Source organism: Acanthisitta chloris, unplaced genomic scaffold, assembly GCF_000695815.1.
Source record: "Acanthisitta chloris isolate BGI_N310 unplaced genomic scaffold, ASM69581v1 scaffold12496, whole genome shotgun sequence".
Classification (NCBI taxonomy): Eukaryota; Metazoa; Chordata; class Aves; order Passeriformes; family Acanthisittidae; genus Acanthisitta; species Acanthisitta chloris.
The window spans coordinates 91,242-103,310 of NW_008679186.1; the positions used below are offsets into that span (position 1 = coordinate 91,242).

General features: G+C 40.5%; 1 protein-coding gene across 1 annotated transcript in view; it reads right to left on the reverse strand.

Moving 5' to 3' along the window:
• Positions 1–4,463: 4,463 nt before the first annotated feature.
• TMEM114 (transmembrane protein 114) overlaps positions 4,464–12,069 on the reverse strand; it is an 8,027-nt gene continuing 421 nt past the window's right edge. The window contains exons 2-4 of the mRNA XM_009077204.1: positions 11,094–11,174; positions 5,314–5,451; positions 4,464–4,696 (exon numbers count right to left, since the gene is read on the reverse strand). Of these exons, the coding sequence (XP_009075452.1) occupies positions 4,464–4,696; positions 5,314–5,451; positions 11,094–11,174 (452 nt within the window). The remainder of the gene's footprint in view (positions 4,697–5,313; positions 5,452–11,093; positions 11,175–12,069) is intronic.

Here is a 12,069-nt window from a genome sequence, read left to right on the forward strand (position 1 = left end):
ATCAAGTTACGATGCAGTGTGGTATCACATCCCTCTTTCTGTCCCACTATTACCTGCAGATTGTTAACCAACTGCTGTTCATCAGTTTGGGGACTACAGTTCAGGGATGAAGGAACTATCCTCAAATCGTGCTCATCCAACATGTAAGTCTAGCAACACAATCCTGCACCACAGCTAAGAATATTTCTTTATGGGAGATACTCTACCCCAGTAAATTGGCTTGGAAGAATTACAGCTATGTCTGAGAAGTCTATGCAGAGAAATATTTGTAGATCTGGAGTGGATACTGCTGCCACAGTTCCTAGGAAAGGAAGATTGAATCTTATAAGTGTAAGAGGTTAGATTTTGCCTCTCCTACTTTGACACTTATCGCGTAGTTTCAAAATTCAGCAAAGTTGTGGTGTGGCTCAGCTCATACTGGGAGCAGAACTTCCTGACTTTGTTGGGGAAAAAAAATTATTGAAAGAAGGTAAAGAAATTCAGAGCAACAGGAAAAATGTGGCATGCTGCTTCCTCCAAAATCCTTTGTACATTTTCTGGAGCAGTCCTGAAGTTCAGTTGTTCAATTCTTAGATAGTCAGCCATATCATGGAAATAAGCCATGATATAAAGCTATTTATTTATTCTTATTATTAGAATCCTCAGATATTCAATTTTATTTAGTTTCAGCTTAATAGTTTCAACATGCATGCCACAAATGTAATCAAAAACCCATAGTGGTCAATCTAATCAAAACATAACCAACAATGAAATGGCTATAGCATCTATCTCCTAAGAACAGAAGCATAAAAACCTTTCAGAATGTTTTCTGATTTTTTTTTTAGCAACCAGGGGCAGTTAACAGTACATTTTCCAACACCTGAGAGTTTACCTTCAGATGGCCAAGCAACTGGGAGGTGTTACTCATTCAGCAGCTTCTGGGCAGTGAGTAGTAGTGAGCATGGCAGTCTGCTCTGCTCTTCAAACCAGATAAAAAAAGAGTACAGAGTCATAGAATCATTTAGGTTGGAAAAGACCCTTCAGATCATGGAGCATAACTGCTTTTCACAAACCCATGGAGGCAGGGCCTGACCTCCTGCTTGCCCTGTACATGTTATATGCAGGGAAATGTGTGGTTTCTCCCCAAATACAGTCAAGTGCTTAGTGCAGCCATGAGATGTCAGCAGAGACTGCTGTTTCTGAGCTAACCATTAGACAGCCTAAAAGGGATGTGTGTTTTTAACTGATATAACTTGGCTAATTATGAACTGCTTCACTGCAAGGAGTTTACAAAATAAAGCAGAGGAAAGGCTGCCTGTATTTATGAAACAGGCCAGATTTCTTCAGATTTTGTTTTTCCATTTTAAATAGCTGAGACCATTGAATTTCATTTCCCAAAACAATGCAAACAAGTGATAAAATTGGAGGCACCCACCCAGAGTCAACCCACCAACTGTCTATTGGCTTTGGATCAGTGATCAACAAACATATGGAGCTACTTTAACTGAAGCTGTGTCTAAACCAAAAGTGTCCCCTAGGTCAGGAGAGGCAGGTAGAGAGCTTTTTCATGCTCAGGGATTCCTCTGACCTCCCTTGTCTTTCTCTTCCACCCCTCGAGGAAGCCTTTAACTTAGTGACCAGTATTGGCCAGTAGCTCTGTGCACTCTAACCCCTCCAACAGTTCTGCTCTGCTGAGTACATCTGTTTTTCTTCACTTTAAATATGACCAATTACCAATGAGTTTGCAATTCCCCAGAAAGTAATGGGAACAGTCGGTGTCCACATCTCAGTAACGTATTTTGGGGACAACACAGCAAAGAACTGGATATTAATTAAACATTAGTTTCAGTAAGAGGAAGAAGCTGACAAGGTCATTTGTATCAAATGACATAAAGTCCTTTCTGGGATGTTTGCTCTTTCTAGCATAATGTTTCAAAATGTTCAATGCTAATTTAACTATTCCAAATCATATTTTTTTCTTTGTATTCAGAAGGAATTTCAGAGAAATTCAGGGGGTTTGCAACTATTCAGGAGCAGAAGATACTCTTTATTACCATTGTGCCAGATAGTGCAGGAAGCCAGATTGAGAAATTTAGGAAAGCCATGGAAATGAGAATTGCTCTGATTCAATAACAGATTCATTGGCTTTCTAATTTGATTGGATCACTTGGGTGTTTTATATTGTAGCTGGGTAAGTATCTTTTAAATACCTACCACATGTGACAGAGGCACTTCAAAAGCATCATATAAACAGGAGAATAGATCTGCAGAAAAAGTTAAAGAAAAATATATATCTTAGTTCTTCCATGTCTTGGTAAATAATTCCCAGCTCTGAGATGGCATTTTATTTAATTTTACAACATTCTGAACCACTTTAAAATAACATCTGTAACAAAGATTCAAAAAATAACTCAGATGATATTTTACTGTTACAGCTTACAGTAATGTCTGAGGAACATCATACAAATTGTATTATAAACAGCTTCACCAGCACCAAAACATAGAAATTGTACATTTTACATCATTCACTTAAGCACATGGAATTTTGACTGCAAAGGATTTTTTTCTTCCTCTTCTTATAGATCCGATTTGGTATGTTTTATCTTGCAAAATGACTCAATTACATGGTCCCAACATAAGGCAACATGGAAAATACCTGAAAACCAATGTTGGAGCAAGTGAGAATTACAAAATTGTACTGACTAGTCACAGAATTTCCCAGTCTATGCAGGATTTCTAGCCTTACTTCAATCTGATAACAATCTGCCAACTAAGGTCTTAGACTGAGATTTAGATGCTCTGGTTCCATGTGACCTTGGAAAGGTTTTCTGGCTCAGTTCTCCATTCATGGTAGTAACAGTGCTCCCTTCTGTTCCCCAAAGATTGTCAGCTCTTGGAGCTCCCTGCCACTGTGTTTCATGAAGTCATTGGTACTGTGGGTCTAAGATCAGAGCTGAGCTCAGTAAGAGTGAATGTGCAATCTTTAATATGGGACACACTGATAGAATTGTTCTGCTGTCTAACAGAGGTAGGTGAATGATGCCCTTTGCACCCTGGGACAAAGCCCAAGGGACTTGCCCAATGACAGAGCATGACACAGCTCCTGAGCCACAGTCCTGAACTGTGATGTGCTGAGGTCCTCCACGAGTACATGATCTAACAGAAATGTAGTGGATCTGTTAACATATTCCAGTCTTTATTCAGAGTCACAGCAGTCAGGGGGAAATTTCTCCATTAACTTCAGTGGGCACTGAAGCAAATGTTCTCTTAAATGCTACTACCCAGAGGAAAAACTCAGAAAAACTAGATTGCTTGGCACCCAAGATGAAATTCATGTGTCCTGCATGTTCAGCATACTCAGCAGTTTTCAGCACAAGATAAACATATTCTAGCACAAAACATGTGCACAAACTTCATAAAAACATCATCAAAACTGCAAAGTAAAAACTGGGAAATGCATCAGATACATGTCCTGCATTACAGAATTGAAAAAACAGCTCATAAGCGGTTTATGAGCAGTAATAAGCTGAAAGAGATAAGCATGTAGCCTGAGCATCTGATAAATTGGGGTTGGCTACAGTAGTTAGTTTAAACATCTGGAGAAGCAGCTGTATCTTTCTCTTGCAGTACACTCATCACTGCACTGCACTTCAGAACTTCACCACCACAGTCACTACCATCTGCTGGATTGCAGAATGGTTTGGGTTGGAAGTGACTTTAAATATCACCCAGTTGGGGCAGCCACAGCTTCTCTGGGCAACCTGGGCCAGTGCCTCACCACCCTCACAGGGAAGAATTTCTTCCTAATATCTAAATTAAATCTAAATATCTACTCTAAACCTCATCCAACGCTGTCCTCTATCAGTGTGAAGCCATTCCTCCTTGTTCCATCACTCCATGCCCTTGTCCTAGGTCCCTCTCCAGCTCTCTTGTATTACTTTAGGTACTGGAAGGGGCTCTAAGGCCTCCCTGCAGCCTTCTCTTCTCCAGGCTCTCTCAGCCTGTCTCCATAGCAGAGGTGCTTCAGCCCTCAGAGCATCTTCATGGCCTCCTCTGGACTTGCTGCAACAGGTCCATGTCCTTCTCAGGAGTCTCAGAGGACAAACAAAAAAAGTGTTCTGCAGTGTACTCTGGGGCACTTTGCTGAGACAGCAGAAAAGACAAAAGAAAGCAAGAAATCTGCAGTGTTCTAAGCAATGAATGGAGATGTCTTATGAGCTGCCAGCTGAAACGATTCTGGAAACACTAACATTGCAATGTACTTTCTTCTAAAGTCACAAGTGTTTCCTTAGTGACAACAGTTCAAGTGTTTTACTGATTTATCAGAGTCTTTGTGTTTTATAGCCAACTGTGAGAAAAAAGGTTTACAGCAGCTGACAAGATACTCAGCCTTGCCACTTTTATTACCCCTAGTGACCAGATGGACCAAGCAATCCAAATCATTAGGGTCTTCAGGGTTCTGTTGTTGCAAAGATACCTGTTGTTCATAATGCCTGTTCATGCTGCCGTTTCAGCCCCACCACTCTTGCTGCCAGGAGGAACACAGCCCCTGTGAGCACTTCAGTCACAAAGGAGATCCAGACTAGTGCCAGTGACCAGCCAAACCTGATATCAACTTCTACCAAGAGGTCCTTGCTCTTCAGGAGGCAGACAGCTTCTTCAAAGGCAGCAGCTGAGTATGCAATATAGACACTGATCCCAGTAAGTGTCACGAGAGCTGAGAAACAGAAACATATTCAGCTAGTTAGTAATCACTCCAGAAATGAAAAGCAATCAATAGGATATGGCTTAGTGATTCTCTGTCACTCCTGCCTATCCTTCCCTGGCCAGATTTCCAGTTTATCTCTGAAATCTAGTTGAGGTTGATTTGTGGTTTCCTTTTGTGATCCATAGTTTGGGGACACCACTCTAGTTCAAAACTAGCAGTGAAGCTAACCCAAAAAGAACTCAGTGCAAATGCCTTTGAAAAAAATGTTAGTTTTCATAATAGCTGTGAGATCTGTACAAGGTTATCAAACCCATGATTTAGTAATTCCAAAGTCACTGTTCCATTACTCCATTACCCTGTCAGTAAAGAATTTGAGCACTGTGCTGAGAAGGTATTAAATGCTTTGTGCTCATGGGCACAGCAAACACAGTGTTCAAAGGGTGACTCCCTCCACAAGGACATATGGCTGTGTGTGATCATTTGCCTATCCAGAATCCCACCAGGAGCTGAGCAGACACCAAGTGAATGAACACCAACATTATTGTGGGAGCAAACTCCTCTGTGATGTTTCCCAGATATGATCTGTCATTGTTTCAAAAGGTTATGCAAGGTGTTTGATATAGTACCTCCAAAAAGAAAAAGCAGTCCAGTCATTAGAAGCAGTAGGTAGGCCCTGGCAAGTATACTGATGAATCCAGTCATTCCTCCAAAAATCATCAGTATCAGGCTGAGGGGCATCAGGATGACAAATGTTCCATGCATGTCTGAAGAAAAATGAAGAACATTAATATTTGTATTAGGGTGTCAATGGTTGTACTACTAATTTTTAAGTGCAGAGCCCCTGATTGGGACCAAAGCTTTATTCTGTGCTGCATGAACAAGAGATTGGACAACCTCTTGTGTTTTCAGTTTAAGCTGGCAGGACAAGTATGTACTATGGAGGAAGAGGTAACACACACAGCAAACCCTCACAGAATCACAGCCTGTGTTTCAGAGACCTCAAATATAAAGGATATGTCCATATAGACAAATATGGAAACAATTAAGCTGTTGTCAGATGTTAAGCCTAGCTGGGTAACAGGTGAGGCACTGCATACCAGGTAGGCACTGATAACCTGAATAAAGGGTAGCCCTGGTTATCTGAATCTCACAGCTCGTGGTGAGTGGCACAGTTCTACCTGCATGGGGAGATCCAGCAATGCTTTGATTAAACACTTTCTCTTCTGTCACTTGTCCTCTGCTGAACTGATCTAGCAAATTGTTGACCTTTTCCTTTGTTGCAGCTGACCATCAACTAGAGGTAAATTTGCCCATCCAGCTCTGATTCTGTCTGTCATTGTTTTCTACAGCAGCTTCACTAAGTACATTAACCTATCCTGCTTGCTTCCTCCCATGCTAAATGTTTTACATTTGTCTTTCTTGATCCCTATAACATTTTAATAGCTGTGTAAACAGAGGGTTGCTATGTATTTTTTCATATCACAGTGTTTTTACCATCGTAAACTATCTTTGTGCAATTGTTCCCTCTCGTGCAATCTATCCTCAGCATTCAACCCAATCTTTTCTAGGATAACAACAACAAAAAAACAATTCCAGTATCAATTTATTTCAAACTAAAGTGCAGAATTATGAAGAAAACCTAAAATTCATGTTCTGAAGAGGTCTACGCTTTGTGGGGAGGGAGGAAACATAAACAAGCTCAGCAGTGGCTCTATGCCTTGTGGTATTCCACCTCTCCCTCACTACTCAAAGTAGCTGCTAGCAAACTACACCTCAGGACAGGAACACTAACAGCTGCTGTTTCTTTGATTTTCTTTGTCCTGATGTGATTTCAGCTTCTGAAGCTACTGCAACCTGAGCCAGGACACGTGAGGGTGAAGAAGATAAGGCTCTGAATGTAACCTTGTTGAGGAAAGGGAAAACAAACCCATAGCAAAGCATCCTGGGGACAGTCATAGGTTATGCTAATGATTTGTGACAGCTGCATGCAACTCCAGAATAATTATGATTTTTATGCCCTCTTCAGTGAAAACACAGGTTTTAGGGCTATCTCAGCTGAAACCCACAAATTTCACAGCGACAGAGCCTTACTTTTCTTACACACAGCTGGAATCACATTTCTCATTAATCACCTGCAGCTTTTTAAAAATCAAATATTTAATGGATTGTATTTGGTCAAACAGCACTTTTATTATCTCGTGTTCTACTTCAATACCTAATACCCATTTGTCCTATGAAATCTGCAACTGCCTGGGAAACTTATTCTAAAATGCTGCCATGGAAACCACTCAGGAATCCGAATTCATGCCATCTGGCATATGATATTATGCCATTATATTCCTTGATTAGAGGAACAGAATTAGTTTATAGAAGAACATGACTTAAAATATCTTTACTGTGTTTCTGTCTTCAATAATCATCTGTGAAAGAAGTTAAAACATTAATTTTGCAGTCATTTTAGTGGGTTTTTTAGTTTATGTTCAAATACACATTTATGCTTCAGGTATTATAGATATAACTGTCTTCATATTGATGAAATTAATCTAGTATTGAAAAAAAAACACAAACCACCAACCTAACCATTTTGCACAAGAAGAAGTATGTGCACTTTCCTGTAAAACAGAATAGAGTTTCCCACATCTGTTTCTCAATGCCTGAGTTCCCTGTCAGTCCAACATGAAAGAGGTTTAATAGGAGTTTGATCTTGGAAATATGGAAACCAACTGATGGACATTTAAAAAAACACTCCAGTGTTTTTGTAGCAACAAAGAACTCAATTGCTCAATCTGAGATAATGAAGTTTTGCATGGCCTAGCCAAGGCTGTTTTACTAGAGGTCTGCCCAAATGTCTGTAAGGATGACATCTGCAGTGTGTGTCCAGAGCTGAGAATTTGGCAGGCATCTCTAAATTACCACCCAACACAGTTGCTGATGAGTCGTTTGAAAGAGAAATCTGTGGAAGGAACTAGAAAAATTGAAGGGTGTCAGAAGTAACCAACTGCAAGCCTAGCAGTTTTGTTAATCATCTCCTGTTAACATGCTGGAGCTTAATTGCTTCAAACTAACTTTGGATTTGTTTGCACAGCTTATAATGGCAAATAGACTCTAGAAATCTATAATAGTCACCTCATCAAAAATACTCCAAATGGCAGCAGCTCAGAAGAGCTTAATTAAGGGCCTGTTTCTCTTACCCAGCAGTTACTAAACAGCCAGTTAGAAAGACAAAAGCCTCTAGCTGAAACAGAACACTGGCATGTGCTGAAACCAATGGGGCTGCTCTGGAAAGACTTGGCAAAGCCAAGAAAGAACAGTACACAGAGAATGCCTGACCTGCTTGCAAGGAAGGAAACAACTTGGAAAACCAATGAACAACTGAAAAGAACTTCTGTGGCTAAATGTGAGGCTTCTGGGCTTAGAATCAAAGAATCATCAAGGTTGAAAAAGAACGTTCAGATCATCAAGTCCAACCATTCACCTGTCACACTGCTAATACCCCTAACCATATGCTCCAGACACCAGGCTTGGAACCCAGGGACATGAAGGTCCAGATTTCCTCCTGTTCAACAGAGAAAAGGCAATGGATGAGAATTAGGGTTAGGGTTCTCCAGGATAATTAACCAGGCTCTGGTCTGGGTGTTACGCATTTTGGCTTGGTGCTTTTTTCATGCAACAAGTCTCTGAGCTAAACTGGAAGACAAATTGCAGACAGTAGAAATAAAATGATGCTAGACTTGGAACAGGTGGCACTGAGAAAAAAACTTCAAGCCTAGGAATGGGCAGAATGATGAACATAAGTGACACACTGTGGTTCACATTCTATTGCTATAGCACCAATGCATTTGAAAATGAGAACATCCATCAGAAGTTGTCCCTCATTAGGTCTCAGCTGCTGCAGTGATGCTGAAGCTATCTCAGATCTCTATATATTTACTGTAATATCTACTGTAAGTACCAAAGCAGATGTTCACTGGAACCTCTCTGAAGACACAGTACACTGTTGCTCAGAAACAAAGCAGATCCATTTGGGTACGAACCTACCAGATCAACCAAGCTAGAATTTCTATGTACATCATTTGAGCTTTGTTTCACTTGGCCTCTGAAGTGGCTCTTGTGAGATATTCCAGCCCTAGCTGTTTCCCTCTGATAACTTAAAACCAAAAGAAAAATTGCATAGAACTGTAAATCCCTTAGGAAAAAATGTCATGGCAGCCAAAGAATAGAGAATTCTTTATAACATTATAAACTAGAACTCAGTAAAAATGAAGCAGGATAATGAGGAGTAGGGCAAAGTGTGAAAGCAGCTGTTTAGTGACTGCTACAGGCTCCACATGCTGTAAGGAAATCCAGACAAGTTTATCTGTACTGTTAAACTAATTTTGTTGAGGAAGAAACCAAGGCAGCTGTTACATTCAAACAACTAAGGTATCAGTAACTGCCTCTGCTGCAAAGATTGTTTCCCTGCAGGAAGCACTAACTTGCCTGCAGACTCAGGGTTCCAGTTACAAAGATATCTAAAAAAAGAAAAAAACCCACAAATACTCTGGGGACAATACTTCAGCAGTTGTGCATGGGCAGCTGCACACTCCAGTCGTGGGTTTATGACAGGAAAAACATTTTCTTCCAGCCATATATATGTGAAAACCACATCCATTAACTGCTCATTTCTGGATGGCTCAAAAATAGAGGAGAGCATTAAAAATGGACTTGTAAAAGGAAATCAATCACTGGCCACGATGTTCATGTAACCAACAAAAAGTCAGGATTGTCAGAGGCTTAATCATACTTTCTAGATACCTAATGCAGATGGTTTGTGTGTCAGGCAGACAGTGAGAAAGAACAGCAGTTCGTATCACATTATTTTTCATACCACCAGCCCCAGCTCTGCAGTGCAGTGTGTTGCTTTCTGATTTCTCTCTTAGAATCATAGAATCAACAAGGTTGGAGGAGACCTCTAAGATTATCAAGTCCAACCATTAACCTGTCACTGCTCTAACCCCTAAACCCTAAACCATGTTCTCCAGTGTCAGACCCAGACACCTCCTAAACACTTCCAGGGATGGTGACTCCACCACCTCCCTGGGCAATATTCCAGTGCCTGAACACCCTAAGAGGGAAAACATTTTTCCTGACATTTCATCTGACTCTGCCCTGGCTCAGCTCAAGGCCATTCCCTCTAGTCCTCTCCCTACAGCCATGGCAGGAGAGACATCCCCCACCTCTCTCCAACCACTGTCAGGGAGTTGTAGAGAGCCATGAGGTCACCCCTGAGCTGCTTCTTCTCAAGGCTAACCAATTGTTTCCAGCAACATCAAGCATCTAAGGCTCTCTGTCTTGAGCAAGGAAGATTAAACAAGTGGCACCTTTCTATTTGAAAGCACAGAGAAACAACCTGGGCTGTTAGTCTTGGACTTGTCAATATGTTTACTTGGCTGCTTCAGTAGCCCACCGGGATCTTACTTCTACTTTAGCTTCCCAGTTCCAGCTGTGACACAGCCCCATCAGCATCAGTCTTCCTTTGCCATATGTGCTGCGCTTTCAGCTGTATCATGAGATGCTGCTCCAACAGACTAAAGACACACTAAGCCTCTCTGAGAATTGTTCAGAGAATGGCTGGTTTTGAGGGAGAGATTCCCATTTTAAGGCACAGGACAAACACATATATTCTGCATGCGAGGGGGAAACAGGCAGAGGCAGAGAGGAGAGGTAAGTAAATTTAAAAGAAAGTATATAAATCAAGCCCATACACATCATGTATGAGAAAAGGATGGTGCAGAATATGATGCAAAGAAGCTACATCATCTTTGAGGAGACGCCCAGAAGGACTTGAAAATGTTCAGTCTGAACTTCTTTAAAACATTCTGACATTGACAAATTAACCTAAAGAAAAAGAAACAAATACCAACCAACACAGAGAGAAACTTAATGTTTTGGAACACTATGTTCTTCAAAGAGTTTGAACACTTGTTTTAGTCATTGATTTAGTTTCTTAGATTCTCACATACAGTCTTGTATCAGTGCAAGGAATCCCACTGAAAGGGTAGAAAAGTAGCTGTCTTAAAGATCAGTTTCAATGTGTGCTTAAGCATTTTCAGTGATCAAACTCCTTTGCAGTGATTTTGACCATTTTTGCCTTTTATTTATAACAACTGTGTACCTTCCTCTGCCATTCCAGTCAGAAAGGCTTTGGTCCTTTGGAAGAAATTAGCTGAACTTGACATCAAATAAATGGTTATTTCAACAGAAAACGCACTTAAAGACCACAGGCAGTGACAGATATTGTACAGCAGCAGAGGCAAAACACTATCTCAGCGAGTTCCTGCTCTGAATCAGAAATGAGTCCTTGTAAGTGGCCAAGGAGGGAGGGAAGAGTGGATGGGAATATAAAAACAATAGAAATGCTACTCACATAAAAGCTGTCTGTGTGAATCGGTGATGTTTGCATTCTCATGCCAGAAGGGGTTTATCAAAGGATAACATTCACTTCTCACTAACACAGAAAGGGAAAAACAATGAGGAAAAAATTACATTATAACAAATTTTTGCAATATATCCTTTTTTTTTTTTGCACGTACATATAATTCATACAATGTTAACTGTTTTTAAAACAGTCATTCCTAGGTAGAGAAGGAAAGGAGGAGCTTTTCAGCACCCAGCATTGGTTGTTCCCGTGGGCACTGACCACTGGAGTCAACCAAGAAACATCTGCTCATTGCAGAGGAGCCTGGGGTACAGCAAAGGGAGAATTCCTGGAACCTGCTTCTTCTGCCCCCTACACTGGAAACAATATCCTTTCTTGCCCACGGTGAACATTATTTACACCTTGCTTTTAATGGTGGAATCAAAATCAAAAGTAATATGCCCAGCAAACAAATTCATCAAATGGGGACAATCCTGTAATAACCACCTAGGCCTTATGGATCTTTCATTAAAGCTGTGAACAACTCAGCAAAATCAAACACAGGACAATTACCTGGTGAACTTGGTGAGTCTTTAGTCACCTACCTCTAGTTAGTAAGAGATTAAGTTTATATTGTTTATAGATATGCATTTCAAAGTAGTGTTAATATTTATATCATTTACATTAACATTATTTGCATAAACCACATAGGTTTTAATGTTATTTATATTCTTTATCTTATTCTTTATCGTTTTGATGGCTTTAACCCACAACTTTCACCCCGTCATTCCCTGAGCCAAATGAAAAGACATCTCCTTCCTTCTAAACGGTTAACGCTCATTCAATTAGCTTGAATTAAAAGTTAATGTAAAATCAGGTTACGGCAGCAGAAAATTCGCTCTCCCCTTGCTTCCTTTGATAAGTAATACAGGAGGCATTGACAAGGCATTGACAAAGCATTGACAAGGCATTGACAAGGCATTGA